Source organism: Gymnoscopelus braueri (genome assembly GCF_963280865.1).
Source record: "Gymnoscopelus braueri genome assembly, chromosome: 4".
Taxonomy (NCBI): Eukaryota; Metazoa; Chordata; class Actinopteri; order Myctophiformes; family Myctophidae; genus Gymnoscopelus; species Gymnoscopelus braueri.
The window spans coordinates 20,307,777-20,326,223 of record NC_137605.1 but is presented as its reverse complement, the minus strand read 5'-3'; the positions used below and the strand labels follow the sequence as shown (position 1 = coordinate 20,326,223).

At 39.9% G+C, this 18,447-nt stretch overlaps 3 protein-coding genes across 3 annotated transcripts in view; all 3 read right to left on the bottom strand.

Moving 5' to 3' along the window:
• Window positions 1-18,447, bottom strand: part of plekhg6 (pleckstrin homology domain containing, family G (with RhoGef domain) member 6) — a 343,569-nt gene that overhangs the window by 296,459 nt on the left and 28,663 nt on the right. The gene's annotated exons all lie outside the window — the stretch shown is intronic.
• LOC308083500 (vesicle-associated membrane protein 3-like) lies at window positions 1,580-10,145 on the bottom strand (the record flags this gene model as incomplete). Its single annotated transcript, XM_080425812.1, has 5 exons — window positions 1,580-1,906; window positions 3,894-3,945; window positions 5,739-5,897; window positions 7,177-7,309; window positions 10,090-10,145. The coding sequence occupies 5 exons, from the start codon at window positions 10,143-10,145 to the stop codon at window positions 1,890-1,892; spliced, it is 417 nt and encodes a 138-aa protein (XP_080281938.1). The 3' UTR covers window positions 1,580-1,889.
• On the bottom strand, window positions 10,939-13,999 carry mrpl51 (mitochondrial ribosomal protein L51). Its single transcript, XM_080426750.1, has 4 exons — window positions 13,874-13,999; window positions 13,347-13,449; window positions 12,939-13,046; window positions 10,939-11,310 (listed from the first exon to the last, which is right to left on the bottom strand). Exons 2-4 carry the CDS (start codon window positions 13,435-13,437, stop codon window positions 11,114-11,116), a joined length of 396 nt encoding a protein of 131 aa, XP_080282876.1. The 5' UTR covers window positions 13,438-13,449; window positions 13,874-13,999; the 3' UTR covers window positions 10,939-11,113.

Sequence of the window (18,447 nt, the reverse complement as noted above, 5' to 3'; positions counted from 1 at the left end):
TATATTTGCTGACAATATATTATTGGAGCAATTAATGTTCACTGAGTTGTATTCTTTTTCTCTCAAAAGCAAGTGAATTTTAACAATTTTGGCAAACTCTTGAGCATCATTGCATTGCTATGCAATCATTACCAGATCAGAGATGCAATATACACAGGTCCTTTTAAACCACTGACAAAAGGAAACGAACAATGTACAATCGGCAGTTAGTTTTCAGAAGTGGCAGATATACAGGTCACACAAAAAGGCAAAACTATGGACACCGTTTGCCATGCAAGTTAGAAACAAACCTTCTTTTTGGCCTTTACTGCACTGTAGGTGACAGCGAGTGAGTCTGTCGTTGAGTTGACAGGGAGAGGGGGGTAGGCAGGGGGGTTACTTAAAGGATAATTTAGACTTTGTCGAACAGCTGTGTCATACGACTAAAATAAAGAGTCAGCGCATGTTTTTGTTTTGTTTTCTGAGACCAGGCCTTAATAATCAACTTACACAACAACAAACAAATGAACAGTGTGTGAGCACATAGTTCTGAACAACTATCTACCTGTTTTAAAATGTGAATTTACACATTCATCTGTCTATATGGCTGTCTCTGTCCAAGTCAGAGTTGAGAGGGACCATCCTCTGTGTCAGAGAGGTCAATTCACATATACATAAGAGAGATTGTCTGTCAGTGGCTTGCTTCACTGTGGCACAACTATGCCACTACTGTAAATCTTATCTACCTGCCTATGGGGCTGAAATCCTGGAAACAAATTATGCATAATAATGCATTAAGAGTAACTTAATTTTATTACTGTGTCCCAGTCCAAAAAGGGGTTTCAACTTCTCTAATGGGGGAAAGGTGTCACAACTTATTTCTGTACCTTTCCCTCAATTGCCCTTGCCTTTCCTTATCTCTCACACAGTCTCTCCCCCCTGTTTAAATCTCTTCTTTACCAATGTGTCTGTACTCTGCTCTTCAGAAACAAGAGACTGAGTGAGAGAGACAGTTTAGGCAGGAAAGGAAAAGAAAGAATTAACCAGTAAAGGCCTATCAGCTAAACCTAGGGGATAGAAAAAGCTATTGGCTACAATGCTATGAATCACAAATACACACACACACACACGCACACACGTACAACAAAAAGATCATAATCTTAATCTAACCATGACCTTGTATTAGTTAAGTAGTAATGATGGTAGCAGTGGGGGGCAGGAGGGGGGCAATGTCGGTTAGATCATGTCAGTATCAATTTACAAATGTAGGACACTGTCGAAAAGGTCAAATGAACCGGCTTTGGCGTTTCTGGGGATTAAAAGGTTGGTTATCTCTCGTTCAGTCTTGTCTCCCATGCTCACTTACCTCTCTTTTTTTGTCTTTGCCCCAAACTCATGTTCCCTCTCTCCCCTGCTCAATGCCCCTGTAGCGCCCACAAACAACCCCATCCCAGCAGCAGGTTTTGACCCTTTCACTTTCTTCCTCCTTTCTCTCTCTCTCTCCTTCTCTCACTCTCCCTCGCTCCCAGCTGCACCCTTCAATAATGCATGGGATGCAGAGACAGGGGAGAGTGAATATGAGACTCCACGTCATAGCAGTGGAGAAAGTGAGAGAGTGATGAGGAGGGGAAGGGGAGGAGGTTAGGCGAGTGGGGGGGGATGGGGCAAAAAGAGCAGAGGCATCTAAACACTAACGGTACCCGGCATGTTACAAGTGCAAGATGGTTCGGATGGAAGACTGTGTGAAGAGACGGGAGGAGAGGGCGGAGAGGAGTGGAGGGGAGGGGAGAGTGTAGTGCTTGGATTTGTGTCTTTTTTTTTCGTCATTGTTGTTGTTTTAATTCTCATCCCTCTCTCTTATATCATACTGAAGTCCATATATGTCCTCCTCCGTAACGCTCCGGGTTAGCTCAGTAGAAGAAATACACTGAGGGGGAGAGGAGGAGAGGAGGGACAGCAATTGAGAGGGAGTGAGAAGTGATTGAAAGACAGAGAGACAGACAGACAAACAAACAACAAACAGAGAGACAGAGTCAGACAGTCATTAGTCCGATGCATCTGCACATTATTTTCTAAAAACATTTACATTACAAAACACCAAAGTATATGTACAATCAAGGACAGGTATATACAATATATACTATTATGTATTATATATTATTATAGTATTATATATATATTATATATATTTATATATATATAATATACTGTAATAGGCAACCATGAATAATTAACAGACAATGACTGCGGCAGGCAGACCAGAAATGGCTTTGTTGGAGCAGAGATAATGCCTCTGATGTTTCATAGTTGCCTCCCTTGTAACAAAACTACACAAACCATTTACCTGATATTCCTCCCTCTGTCTCTCTCTCTCTCTCTCTCTCTCTCTCTCTCTCTCTCTCTCTCTCTCTCTCTCTCTCTCTCTCTCTCTCTCTCTCTCTCTCTCTCTCTCTCTCTCTCTCTCTCTCTCTCGTACCCTCCATAACACTTACACATAAACAATCTGAGCAGAAGCTCATTCACCATCTGCGTATTTCAATTCCTTGTTGACAGTTATCATATTACTATAGAAACAACTATATTTACAATACAATCCATATTGACAGAAAAAAATACAATTCTTATGATGCACTTAGCACCGCCCTGGCACACCCATACGTTCTGTGGCCACTATTACATCAACATGATTCATGTTTTTTTCTGAAGTCGAGGTAGTTATTTTGCAGTAAAACAAAGGGAACAGCGACAATTTCACAGCCACAGTGGCTAGTGGTTAAAAACAAGTAAGGGTTGTAGTTGTAAGTGTAACTTCAGTTTTATGACTGTTAATGGAACATTAGCCATACAACAAATTATAGAGGTAATGTTGTAAATAGTTTGGCTTTAACCACTTAAACCCTATATACTTTGTTGACTGGGGTCCCCCAGGGGTCTATACGTGGTCCCCTCCTTTTTTCCTCTACACCAAATCTCAAAAACAGCCGATCTACAAGCTCACAACGCGGCTCATAGATCAGGTATTTTCAACAATTACAAAGCTATAGCTGTATGTGAAAGAAAGTGTAGTGGTTAAGACCTTTCTCTGATGTTGTATATAAACCCGGCACCGGCACCACAGGGGGTCACGTAGGGGCAATGCCCCCCAGAATGACCTTTATGCCGCCCCCCATCCACATTGGCCAATACCCCAACAGCATTTAAATATGTTTTACAAATGTTAAATATACATTTTTCATAAATATTACAGAATCAATACATTTTCAAATTAATTCAGGTTAACAATACAGGATTTGTCTTGATGCCGTTCAGGGAGAGATGGAGTTTCACTTCAGCCAGTGTAATGTGCTAAATGAATGGAAGAATGCTGTTCTCATGAAGTTTCTTACAGGTCACAATCGCCGCTATACTAATACATACGATATGTTAGTATGTATATTAAGTGAATTCATTAAACATACATGTAGGTCTGTTGCATTTTAGTTGATGATTATACACTGGCAAAAATAGTAAGTTTGAAGTAACCTACTTTGAAGTAAGCCTATTAATAGGCATAGTAAGTGCTTTGCGTTTCGACTTGTCTGCTAGTACTTTGATTGACTGCGTTTCATTTTACTTGTATGTTGTCGGTGCATAATTTGACATATTGTTTTTTGGTGCATCATTGTGTTTATGACCTCCGTGATAAATTGTATAAGAACAATGATATAACCTATCTAGGGATGTTTAAAAATAAAGCGCCCTCCCCCCCTGTGAAAAGTATATTAACAAACATTCTTGATTTGGGGACATACATACACACTATTCTACTTCCTGTAGGTGAGCGCCATAGAATAGGAAGGTACATTACCTCTATCAATTTACAAACTTGGCTACACTTTATGACTCCCATGTATGTAATAGTAATGTATACTCACAGAATATGATTCCAACCACAAGGACTCCAAGGATGCCCGATATGATCATCATCTGAAAGGAGATCAAATGAGCTCTTTCATTTTGTTTTTCACAATAAACTCCACCTTAACCACTCTCAACCTGGTGGCCCTATTTTGGGACTGTCATTATTGTCAACTTTCTTTACAAATATTGTCAAACAGAGTAGACCTACAAGCTCACAACTTTCATGATTTGATGTGAGCTTGTAGATCTGCTGTTTTTGCACGCACTCATAGACTCCAGTGTATTCCGTAAACTTCCGGTTCAGGGCTTTGTCACTATTCGCCAATAGAAGGCTCTGTAGAAGACTGGCCCGATGAAGTGAGCGGAGGTGACGCAACTCTCCTTATATGGCTCTGATTCACACATGTTTGCCTGCCCTAGGGCATCCCAGTGTGTTCATCGGACAGCCGTTCATTAGCAGATTAATGTTTGGGACAGATGCGATGTGTTCGGTTCAGCACACCTCAATGTGGAGCTGTGTGGCTTCCGGTCAGGCTTCATGGAATCCACCACCCCGCTAACTTATAAACTGCACAAACCAATATTGTGCGGTTAAATTCAGTGTGGCTCATTTCGGCTTCGGTTGTTTGAAAAGAAAGTTACCTGTGCTATGTGGGCCCTTCAAAAGAGATGTTTCGACCGGCGTCTTCCTCAAAGTCAAACCGTTTGACTCTCAGGAAGACGCCGGTCAAAACGCACAGAAAATGTATCAAAAGTGCAGGCCCAGTTGAGTGCTCCAGACATTTATTTGGGTAGTCTATAGAGCATCGCAGTTCCCGCCCACTTCCTGGTTTTTCCTGGTGCCGGAAGGAAAAACTCAATGCATTTTTCCCATTGACATTTCCAAAATTCTATCTATTAATTTAAGCCTCGAATCAAGCCATCATGACATGACATGAATCATGACCATAAAAAGTTTTTTTCTGTGATTTTTTTTATTTTTATATTTAATTATATGATATACTATATTTAATAAATACCCTTTGTTTTGCCGTTTAAAAAAAATAATAATCACAGAATCAAACGTTTTATGGTCATGATTCATGTCATGTCATGATGGCTTGATTCGAGGCTTAAATTAATAGATATAAATATTTTTGGAAATGTCAATGGGAAAAATGCATTGAGTATTTTGCGTTGGAACCCGGAAGGGGCGGGAACTGCGATGCTCTATTTAGAAGCGGCCAGCCAAGGTAACTTTATTTTCATATTATCTTGTCCTACTGTTGAAGATGAGCTAAGAACCCTTCTACTCACAACTTGGCTGAAACGCGTTGGACTTCTTTTTGTGACAGTTTCAGTTGTTGTTTGACTCTGAGACATTTTTTTTAACACTTCCTATACCACATTAGTCTCAAATGGTGGTACGTGTACCCCTAGGGCTACTTGGAGGTACTACATGTAAGATGAAGTGGGAAATGGTTATGTTTAATGATAAAACATTGACACACTTTGTGTGAACCTGCTAATATGTATAGTATTTAAGCAAATAAAATAAAAACCTGGCTACCACATCAGTTATCAAATAGAAAGCAATATTTATTTGCCTTTATAAAATTTTATTTTGAACATATGGACAAACAAACAGACTTGCTGAAATGCTATGGCCACATTTTCAAATAAATATGCACAGGAGCCACTATATTGATCCAAGCCGGAACACGATCGAATGATTAAAATAAACATGCTCTGAAAATGCATGCTAACACTTTCGAGATTTTGATGTGTGCCCTGATCCAGAAACGCTTGAGAACCACTGAACTAGACTGATGAGGGCACTGTGAGTCACGTATCCACACACACTGGCACATGCTGCTTACCTTGCAGTTCTTCCACCAGTACTTGTTCTTGAGCTTGGCTGCGCAGCTTTCAAACTGGGAGGCTCCGGCCTGGAGCGCATCCGCCCTGTCATCCAGTTCTGATAGCTTCTGATCCCTCTCCAGCACCTTGTCCACGTTTACACGCATGATGTCCACCACCTGGAGCACAGTGGGAATTGTTCTTCAAGCCATGTTGAAATATAGGTGTTTTGGGAAATGAATGCCCTACTTCGTCGTACTACAGTGTACGTTGTTGTACAAAGTGGCAAAAATAGCTGATCTGCAAGTTCACAATGCGTTGCGGTGCGTTTTGAGCTTGTAGATCAGCTATCCTTTGCTGGTTTTGATTTTGTGAAAGTGGTGTGTCTGTGGGTTTTATAAATATTTACCAATGAAAAGTGTTAACAAGAGCTTGTGACTAAATAATAGCTACAATGGATCCATTGGAACTTTTTTTCATTTTCTGAAAAGTAACAGTTTTGGACATACAAGGTTTCCATGGACAGAGACGACATAGAGTATGGTTGAGTATTATAAATTCCAGGAATCTCTTCCAGTGTATATGCAGATTGGCCGATCTATATGTGTGACATTTGTGCCGCTGTCATAGTACTCACAATCATAGAAGACTGATTGATATCATAGACTGGTCTAGTATTCTGACAACACATAGTATGTGTACTATGTGTATGTAGTATGTCGATGTTATAGTGTACTCTACTAAACTTTTATGCAGTTTTGTGATGTACTGTGTTCTCCTGACAAGACTGTGGTATTGTTAAGTAGGCCTACTACTATGCATGCCTCCTAATTGCCCCTGGGGGACAAATTACATTTTCTGAATTGAGCTGAATTATTGTCTTATGTGTGCAGTGCCAGGAACGATGCGAGTGATGGCATGGGTCTGAGTCAAACCCATGACATTGCAGTTAGTCTATACGTGACAGGACATCATGAAAGCAGCACAGTTGACTATGTGTGAGAGGGAACGGGATGATGAACACAAGGTCGCATGGATAGGAGGAAAGGAATGGAGAGAGGTTTAAGATGTAATGCCTTCTAAAAGGCAATACATTAAAAGCTATCGGGCTCTCACATCACATACGAGAATGAAGTCAGAATCCATTTGCAAATTGACACCAGCGGCATTACTGCTACATTGTAATCAGACTTATTATCCCACCAAGCAATATGGAGGCAAAAGGGTGATACTGTTACTTTCAGGAGTGTTCTTGATGGAGGATAAATGTTGGTAGAAAACCAACCATCTGCTGTACCGTGACGTGTTATGTAATCAATTACATATGATGCAACTCATGCATGTGTTTTAATTCGGTGTAACGTTTAAGTGTAAACATTGACCCAAACAGACCCTTCCGGGTCACAGAAGGAAGGACACATGCGTCTTAATCCGTGGACAGGTCAGAGGTCGGCTCACCTCATCTACTTGCATCTGTGTCTGTGCTAGCCTGCGGTTGCTGGAGGTGTTGGGTGGAGCAGGGGGAGCACCTGGGGCGCCGTCTGCTGGAGCACCAGGGGCTCCAGCTGGAGGGGCGGCATCTGGGGCAGACCTAGGGAGGAGGAGGAAGAGGAGGCAGAGGAGAGAAGGGAGAGGAAGAGGAGAAGGACAAGAGAGGGGAAGATGAAGACAGTGTATAAGGAGGAGGAGGAATGGACTTGGGAGGACAATTAAGAATATTCTTTTATCAATTTGATGCAGTCATTTATGCCGGGCCTTCTTCGGCAACTGCATGGGTGCTGGAAAAACTACTGAAATAGCTGTAATATCAAAGACTTTCAAAAGAGGTAACTAATGAAGAGTAAAGCCAGTAGTGAAAGATTAAAAGTAGGAGAGTTGGAGGATGTGGCCAAGATGCAGGAAGAATTATGTAAGAAGGCAAGGAAGGAGGGGGGACTCCATGGCCTTGAAAGGGGTGGACTGAAAAAAGAAGAAATTAAATGATGTAATATCACGAACGACAAGGATAGGCCAGAGGAGCAGGAGGCCAATACAAACTAAAAGTAGAAACGTAAAATATAATTGCAAAATGAAAAGATTAAGGAGCGGTGTGGACAGGAGTCGGGACAGAGAGGATGTATAGAGATGGCCTTCAATCAAGCATTCCAAATAAGGAGTTGGCATTGAGCTAAAGTTGGAATATAACGGGAAAGGGTTAAGAAAATGTGTCACTTGCATAATGTGTTGCTACACAACCGCTAGTTGGAATTCTGCCAGGCGAAAATGCTTAAAGGGCAATTGGAAATAAAGTATTTCAATGGAAAGGCTCTTATTGTCGTAGCCCACCAACAGAGAACTGTCAGTGCCTACCTACCACCCCTCCCCCTTCCACTATAGGGCCCTCATACTGTAATGGGATATGAAGGCATCGGGCTGCCCCAACCTCAGAACAATCGATTATGACATTGATATCATTGATATGATATCCAATCTTCTGATGACTTGAGCATTCTCAGATCCCCCTCCCCCTGGACTCAAAAACAGTTATAGACTCGAGCTTATTTATGTACAAAAGTAAATTCGCTATAAGGAGGAAAAACAAGTAGGTATAGGCCTAACCTATTGGCTCTAAAAAAAAGAAAAGAAAAAGAAAAAACTCTCAACTCATTTTAAAACCTGCTGTGAACAAACCGACCCTTGAATAGCCTACATTATTTAGTGAGGCTGTGACGGGAAAATCAACTTGCGTCAGCAAAATCCATCAAGCAGAAACAAATCAATTAGAAATACATGGAAGGAATCAAAAAATAACAAAATATATGAATCAACTCAGGTAATACAGTTTTGTTTTCTTTAACTGATCACATTGTCAAAAGATGGGGTAAAATAGAAAACCGCATCAATACTCACATCTTCTATACAGCCGTGTCGAACTGACTCACACAGCGGAGGGGGGCGACGGGCTATGTGTGTGTGTGCGCGCGTGTGAGAGAAGGAGGGGGAGGGTCTGAAGTCAGTCAGGAGGGGGAAACAGCAAGATCACAGATGAAAGAGACAGGAATGTCTAGGCCAGTGGTCCAAACAAAGTCCAAAATGTTCAGTTAGTGAAAGTAGCCTAATTAAAAGTGCAGCGTTGAGGGTCTTGGTGCGATGAATGGACCTTTTACAGCAACGCGCTTGCAGCCCAAGTCATCACTGAAGTACCGCAATACCGAGGCGCGCACGGGGGTAATAACTCAATCTGATCGCGCACAACAACCACAGGGACGGAAAATAAACGAGTAACAGTCAATCTCAAGCGAAAAGCACTTCTCTCCTATAATCCGTTATTAGAGATCAAATCCCCCAGGATGTTTGTAATATTGCGAGACAGTTATTCCAAAGGATGCGTCCTACAGAGAGATGCTCAAGAAAGTGGGTCGTTTTGAGCACTAGGCTACCAAACGCTTGCAGCTGCAGAAATGTCCATTCAGGAACAAATGTAATTTGTTGTTAAGAAGAAGACACCTCTGTGCTGTCTGTCTGTCTGTCTGTCTGTCTGTCTGTCTGTCTCCCCTCTCCCGGATGGACGTGTGCACGCGTCTGGTGGTGAAGTGCGGTAGTTGCGCTCGAGTGTGCGATGGCACTATACTGCAATAATGCGTCGTTCCTAGTGTTGCCATGTCGGCCTATTATAAGCGACTTTGGGCTTGTTTTTCTGTAAGGTTGCTTGTAAAATATTTGTAGTCTTTTTAGGGCTGGCTGGTGTAGTTGCTTATTTGGGCTTGTTTCCACATTTTCTAATTATTATTTAAACCAGTGGTTCTCAAATATTTCCCCAAATTAATACGTATTTGTCCCTACCCCCCCCCATCTTAAAATATGTTGTGCCAGCCAGGGGAGCCCCGTACCAGATTTGTGTCGTTAGAACTAAAATTCTAATGTTTCAAAAATCCTCCAATTATTTAGCATTTTATTTCAAGATTTTTTGAAAATACCAGATCTACAAGCTTGCAGATCGGCTATTTTAAAATAGCCGATACATAGGTTTAAAATGTGTTGTGTTGTGCTCATGTGGCCTAAAAGTTACTTATTTTGTACTTGTTTTCCTAGACCTTTTTGCTTATTGCTTATTTCTCTCACACGACCTGGCAACACTGGTCGTTCCCTTTCCCTTCTCCAGTTGGACTCGTAACGACGGTGCGGTATAGAAATAGCCTACCTCCTTCCATCCTACCCCCTCCCTTCCTCTCTTCGCTTTCTCGCTCTCCCTCCCCCTCCCTCTCTCTTTCCCTACACTTTGCAGTACTGCAGCTTTCTGTGTCGGATGGGATAGGGGCGACACTGCGGTACAGTGGTGGTTGACTATAGAATGTTGACTCGGCGAACACCCCCCTCCCCCTAGTCGTGGACCTCGCTGGCTGGGTCTGACTGGGAGTACGATTGTAGTCTCCCAATTCCCTCTCCATCCTCGCGTTTGAATCATTTGGCATACAAATACAGCTTCGATCTGTCTTTTATTTAAAGCCCCAAATGGCGTCCCAGCCCTCAAGCTTCATTGCCATGTATTTATAACTCCATGAATAATGATGAATGACTCTGAGAAGTGTGCACAGGCATCCAGGAGTACAGAAGTGGAACTGTGTTTTGTCTGCATAAGAAATGCCCCGTCCATAGAGGAAATTACTGTACTGTAGCTCTTCAGGCATATGGATGAAATCCACCTGAAATAAAATGTCCTATTGGATAAATGCATAAAGGGGACCAAGTGAAATATCAATTGCTTCTGTTGCCAATTTTGTATAATTGATAGTCATTTTTTTTTTTTACCAATTAAACAGTTTTGCTGACACCAATTATTACCACACATCTTAATTACAAACAATACATTCACCTCCATTCCTATGGGAGGCACAGATATAGTCATCAGAAAGAATCATTGACTTCCAAATAGTTTTAAAATGGATTTCCAGATTTGGCCGATTGTTACTTTTAAGGCTTGGCCTGGTCTCATCCATGGCTACATCTCAATGCTTTTAATCCTCTTTGTGCTGGAGAGATGCCAGAGATCTCCAAGCAGGGTTACTACTAGCATATCCAAAGCATCAAAGATTTAAGGTGAGCAGGTTGTTGATATTTGGGCCATGTCATCCTAAAATCAGTGTCATTCTTATTAAGACAATTTTGTATCTGTTTTCACCACAGTGTCTGGTGAACTTATTACACTATGGGGCCAGATAGATAAATAAAATAAGTCACATATTGGAGGAATTGTAATGCTTTATATACATACAAAAAAAAAAAATGTGGACAACATACAACATTGTGTCAGCTCGGCATTATGTCCCATTCATTTGGGTGGAAACCTCAAAAAACACAAAAAGTTCAAATATGGAGATAATATAACGATATATGGGCCAGCTTGGTACAGCCCACATCAGCGGTGTTTGCCGTAACGGTTGAACCGTCGGTAGAGGAATTTGATTCTCTTCTCCAGGTTGTGTCTGTCTAGTGTCATCATCCTGTCGCCCACCATCTTCTTTTTCCTGATAAGACGCTCTAGCTCGTTACCACGGAAACCCTTCAGCCAGCAGGGGGCTTTGATGAGGTCCTTCGGGTGGGCTTTGAAATCGCCTGCAGGCACACACAGCAAGAGGGTCAGGTGTGTGTGTGGAGTGTTTTGATGTCTTTTCAAAGATGAAACACTTTGAAAAGACAGCCGAGACTCAAACAAAAAAGATAGAAACGCATACGAAAACACAAAACATTAAAAGGAAGTAAAAGAGCAAGTGAGTGAAGATGGGATAGGGACGGGGCAGAGACGGAGCACAAAAGAAAGTAAGAGAGAGCAAGAAGACATGCGCTTGTGCAGCGGTCAAAGACAAAAAGAAAATAGGGAAGGGCTGACACATCCAATCAGGAGACAGGATGTTGAAACTGGTACTGGCACGCGTTTTATACTTGGCATCTACATACACTGCTGATGCAGCGCTGAGAATGGGCGAGGACTGTCCCATACCATATATATTACCCTAAAAAACAACAAAGCAACGATTGCAAAAATATTGAATTTGGGAAGTTCGGTATACTGTAGGTAAGGTACACCTTACCAAAACAGAGAACTGTAAACTTTTAATCATAAAAAGGGTATTATTTCCTGCCTTTATAGGATGGTAAAGAGTAAACATATTTCCAAAAAGACCATTTAAATCCAAGCTGGCATATTATGAAATATGAATACTCAGTATATTGACATTGATTCCCTCAAAAGGTATACTGCAACACCTATACATTTCTAGTAGGTGTTCACAAGAGATAATTATAAAGGGAGTGTAAGCTCTGTCTTACAATAGTAATTCATTGCTAGAGTGTTCAGTAACAGGGGTCTCCCCATCTCTCAGACACCATGTTAAGACTTTGTATTGACTCACTGAGTGCCAGAATTATTTCTGGCTATTTCTGGCCAGTGCGATTATTTATTTATTTTTCAAAGTAAAAAAAAGTGCTTAGGAAGCCAGATAGAGCCTTTTTCAGTTATAAGTTAAACAAGGAGTGGATGGAGCTGCAAATCTTCAGATAATGATATCTTGGCTTTGAGTTTTTTTCTATTTTTTTCAAAAACATGTGAAACACGTTAATGGCACGTTGCACCATAGCGGTAAAACACGTGAAACACGTTAATGGCACTCAATGAGTTAAGAGCTCAGGCAACTATTTTAATTGTGGTGCTTTCAAATATTTTATTTTATATTTTATATTATTTTTTATTGTTTATATTGTACAGGTAACACAATCAAACAAAGTATCTCAACTAGGAATGTCTGACCAAAATAATATTCGTGAAATCCACTGCTATGGTGACTTGGTTTAACCTGGTTTTCATTTCAAATTTCCATAATAGTTACACACATCTTCATAATGCAGTGTATTGTCCTCTTGTGTGAAAGTGTACCTGTGACATACATGTGAGTGATTGAGAGTGAGAGAGAGCAAATGAGTGTGTGTTGCTTCTGGCTGCACTTTAGCACCCTCTCTCCTTCACTCATAGTTTAAATTTAAAATCGAGCCAGCAGTGTGAACAATAAATAAATGGCCATTTACAGTAAGGAAATATTAGCCTAAACATAAATATAGGACTGAATTTGAAATAAGAAAATCAAATTTGGAGACCGAAACTAATCATCTAGTCTTCACATCCAAAGCCAGAATATAGTCAGCTATACTTTCATGATCCTTTGCTTTGTCTGGTTGAAGAAACTCACCTAGGATCCCTATGTTGTCATAAATCCCAAACATACTCCTCTTCTCTGTCCATCTATCCACGACCTTCGGAGGAGGGATGGCATGCATCCGGACTCTGCAGCAGACACCTGCGCACAACATGATGATCATATGTCGTGATTAACACTCATTAACACTTTAAAGCTACATACTAACTATGAGTTAGCGGGCAGGCAGGCTTAATGAAAACATGTTGCTTTATGCATTGCAGAGCCTTTGAATCAAAACACACTCCCAAGAAACACAACCATACATACAAGTAGATATGTCTAGAAACAAAGCCAGCCATACATGCCAAATAGATGTTTAGAAACAGCCATACATAAAACTAGATGTGTCTACAAACACAGCTACATGTAGATATGTGTTTAGAACCAAGCCATACGTACCAGTAGATATGTGTCTAGCAGTCTGTAACAGAGTCACAGAAGACTGACAGAGAGATGCTCCAGCTCGCAGAAACCCTCCCAACACTGACATGACCTTAGTTTCCTAAAACAGAAGTCAAGACCAAGTAACATGTTATTCTCCATGGCTTTCTAAACAAGGCCACACAAATGATGCAAAGGATGATGTACTGATATGAATGCAGTATACATTAGACTGGAAGTGTATATTATTTTGTGTGTGTGAACAATAGAGACAGAGAGGAAACAAAATCTGAATGACATGAAATTGACAGGTGCAGTCAAGAACCTATTTCTTTATGAATTAAAAAGAAATTTGTTAAAAGAAATTCCATAAATTCGAAAACAAATGTTTAAAAAGTAATAGGCACCAAGGTGCTGTAACAGACAATACTACCTAGTTCGTTGCATTGACCCCTAGTGTTATCTAAGTTTTAATAGACTAGACAGCAATAATATTGACATATCTTACCCGTTTTTAAGTCTGTACATAATAATCATACACTCACCGAATCGCTAGTGGGCTCTACGGCCACAAAAGACTCAATAAAGCAACACCGTTGTGAATTAAAACGAGTTATTGACAATCTAACACGCTCGCTGTGGTCGCTTCCATCTTAGTTACTAAATATCCCAGAAAGCTTAGCGCCGTTTCCGTAAATATGGCAGAAGAAGCGCAGAAATAATTCAAGTCCCTGCAAGCAATGAATACAATACAAATATGCCAAACATAATTTACAGTGGTGGAAAAAGTACTCACACTTTTTACTTAACCCTTCCATTGTGTAAGGGTCATTTTTGACCCGTTTTCAAGTTTAAATAGGTAAAAAAGTACCCTTTACATACATTTTTTATCATAATTTTAATTAATTTTGATGGTCTCTATAAAAAAAAAAGTGACACTTATGGTGTTAGGGTCCGAAATGACCCGGCAGAGAAGTGTGGCTCAATTCCCCCCCAAATTGTCAATATTCAATGTTTACATGTTTGAGAGTGAGAGAGACTTGTCCTCAATTAGCATTTGCTATCAGGAGTAAAATAAAGTTTGAGTTTATGAAAAATAAATGACTTTTTACCTATGGTATACGGGTCATTTCGGACCCTAACCCTGTCACTATTTGTAATAATATTAATATTTTTTTAAAGTTAAAAAACGAAAACAAGTATTTTTTATATATATATTTTTGGAAGTGTGTTCTAATTATTATTCTTAATTATTCTATTATGTGCTAGATAACATCATCATCCATTGTCTTCATTATAGGAAATATAATGAGTGAATTTTAACATTTTTATAATTGAAAACGAGATATATTGAAAGATGAAACCCTAACCCAACATAATATAATATTTTCAAAAGTGTTTACATGGATATGAATGCATAACAAGTCAGCTATGAGGTGGGAGAAAGAAATTAATGAAAATATTATTATTTTCAGTTTTTAGGGCTGAGTTAAATCGCAGGTCAAATTTGACCCGTTAACACCACAAGTGGATGCAGTTTTCTAACACAATGCAAGGTGTAGAAACTATCACTCGGCTGACTCGTTACCAGATCCGAAGGCCACTATGAGGATATGTTTTAGGCTATGGGAATCGACTATTCCTGGATTCTCAGATGCTTCTCTCTCTGTAGGTAGAATGTCTCTCGGGATCGCTCTGGAACTGCCCTAGCGAGGCATGTGGAGCCTCGAGCCTGCTGGCTTGCGGTCCTGATGTCACTACGGTGATGTCAGATAGTGTCAGACGTCTCCATATAGGGAGCTGCCTATGTCAGTTATGCCCAAATGTAGGACCATGACGTCAGTCGTGGACGTGACGGTTATGTCCATATATGGAGTTTCTGGGAAGGGTTCGCTGATGTCAGACTCCGTATATATGACACGTTTAGGTCTCTATGACGACCTTGTAGGTCGATTGTCTCCATCTATGGGGATCTCCATATAGCCTATAGGCTAGTGCTTCCAAATATGCCCTGGATGTTTTCTACACAAGGGTTAAGTAAAAGTATCAATACTGCAATGTAGAAATACTCTACTTACAAGTAAAAGTCCAGAATTAAAAATTGACTTGAGTAAAAGTACAAAAGTATCAAAATGTACTTAAAGTACCAAAAGTAGAAAGTACTCATTATGCAGAATGTCGGCTATTGTATATAGGGAAGTGAGTATGTATGTATGTTTTGTAATAATCAAAATCTACAAAGTTTTCAAATAATTGTAGTGGAGTAAAAGTATAATATTTGCCTCTGAGATGTAGTGGTAAAAGTATTGAAATTTGGAAATACTCTAGTAAAGTACCTGTGCAAAGTACCTCAAAATTGAACTTAAGTACAGTACTTGAGTAAATGTACTTAGTTACTTTCCACCACTGCAGATTTGTAATGCATTTCTATTTAATAGAAATGCAGTAGCCAGGTGCGTATGGCTATGTTTCTAGTAGACACAGACATAAAACTAATTTGTTAAAAATGTAATATTATCTATAGTCTAGTCTAGCACCACATATCAGTTCGATACTACATACCACTGACTGAGATTAGACGCCTTGGATGTTTGTGTTTTTTTTTCACATTGAATGCAAACTGCGGCATTGCGAAAGCAACTTTTCAACCACCAGGAGGAGCCAGTGAGGTGACTTAAAAAATATATGATGATTAACCACTGTAACTGATCTGTACACAGGCCTACAAACAAACTATATGGAATGATTATTATCATTATTTTTTGGTTGATAAATTATTCAATCTAGATTTGATTTAGAAAATAAATATATTCAGAGATACAATGACAGCCAATTCGTATGATTCCTATTTGTATGTGACATGACATTCTGATGCTATTCTAACGCAGAATCAGCTGTAATCTAGATACAGTCATCATTGTCAGCATCTCTAGGTATCTATCTGTCTGTCTGTCTGTCTGTCTGTCTGTCTGTTTGCCAGCCTTCTTCTCTCTCTTGCTGTCACACGCTTGCATACGCAAACTAAGCTTAATTGTGATACTTTCAGTCTTAGTGTAATGATGACGCCTATGGAATAACTTGTCAATTTCAGAGAAACAACTGCTGCAATACTTGATCTTTATTCTAATTTTGATTTGATGTCAGTGGTTCCATGTGAAAATGTAAATGCATCAAACCATGGTAAAAGTTAGACTCACATAAATATAAACAAAATATGCATATTGCAGAATTACCAATAATTGACAAAAATAAGAAATGTAAACTACTTCATTCTGCCAGTTTGCATAGCCTGAAAAGAAATACTAGTGCTGGCAGTATTTCTCCCATAATAGGTGGGCCATACCACCTATTATGTGGGCCATGATACAAAAGTATTGCATAGCAAATACTGTTATCACACCCCGCCATCAAATTGACAGGAAAACTAAATGCTCTTATGAATGTTCCAGACTTGCAAATGTTTGATTATAATCTACCTTCTGCCTCCTCTCTGGGGTGCCAAAAACCATTGACCATCAGAATTCACCATCTGACAAAGGCACTGTCAGTTTATGATTATGATTACTAAAATTCACTAGAACTTCAGATAGATAATCACTGGAAAAATACACAGGCTCTTACAAACTGAAACTACAGCTGCAAGATAACAGTTAACTTAATGCATGTCAGATAATGGCTTTTTTTCTAAATCAGATACTATCATTTTGGAATGATACTCCATATCACTTACCGTATGCTATATCTAGATTTGGGAGCTTTTAGTCTTACACTGCACCTATCATCCTATGTAATACCCATATGGGAGTACCCCAAGGTTCTAGTTTAGTCCCTATTTTATTTTCTCTGATTATGCTCCCCCTGGGCTCTATTTTCCACAATGCATAATATTGTATACCACTGCTACATTGATGACACACAGCCCTACTTTCCATTGAAACCCAGTGATGATCACTCCTCTAAGCATCTTCTTGGTTGCAAATGTCGGATGGCAAAAAACAATGTACAATTAAATGAGAGAAATGTGGACCATCTGACTCCATCATAGGTTTAGCCTCGAATGGACGTACATGCAAAAAAAAATTAGTTTAATCTTTGATTTTGCCTTAAAATTTGACAAACAAGCAAGGTTGTAAAAGCCATCACCAAATTTATATCTTTCCTGTGAATTTATGCTTTTATTCCCTCCCGTGTTGATTACTGCAAGTCCCTTTACATCAGTGGTTCTCAAAGTGGGATACGTGGACCCCCAGGCGTTACGGATTGGTCAAAATTACTTATTAAATAAAAAAAAGTTACATAGTGAGGCTTTAACCACTTTAAACCTATATCAACTATTTGAGAATAGACGATCTACAAGCACACAACATATATTGCAACGTGTTGTGAGCTTGTAGATCTGCTATTTCTGAAACATTTTAAAAACACAAATCTTGTGTGGGGGTCTCAGGAACAAAATATTTTCTGACGGTTTTTTTCCTATCACGCCTGCAGTTATGCTGCTAAATAGGCTCTTGACTGACTAGGGAGAGAGAGAGAGAGAGAAAGGCCCAGGAACAAACTATTCACTTGCTTTGAATATTACATATATATATATATATATTAAGATTTGAATATTTTCCGGGGCTTTCCAGATTAACATAATGTTCATCTATTCCTAACCAGCTCTGTGCTGTTAATTGTTTCCATTGGAGGGGCTCTCTTATTCATAATTTCTGTAACCCCCCCGCACTCCAATACAGTACAAGCTTCTAAAGACCACCTGTAGGAAAGACCACCTCATAGCACTTGACACACGTACTGTACTATACAGTATGACCCCCCCAGCCCCCTCACCCCCACCCAAAAAAACAACCAAAACAAACACACACACATCCTCCCCTCAGACGCGTACACTCACATTAACACAGAGACAGAGATGAGAGTGAGGGGGCTGACATCGTGGTCTTATATTGGGCTTAGTGACAAACTCTGTGCCAAGGAGCTGAGAAAAACACATTAACCATGTGGTTTGAAGAGATTTACATTAGCATCATACATTGATATAAGAGATCTTATCAGTGATCAGTCACAGGCACGTGACTTTCTCCATGCATGGGAAAATGTCTCTGCTGAAAGAGCA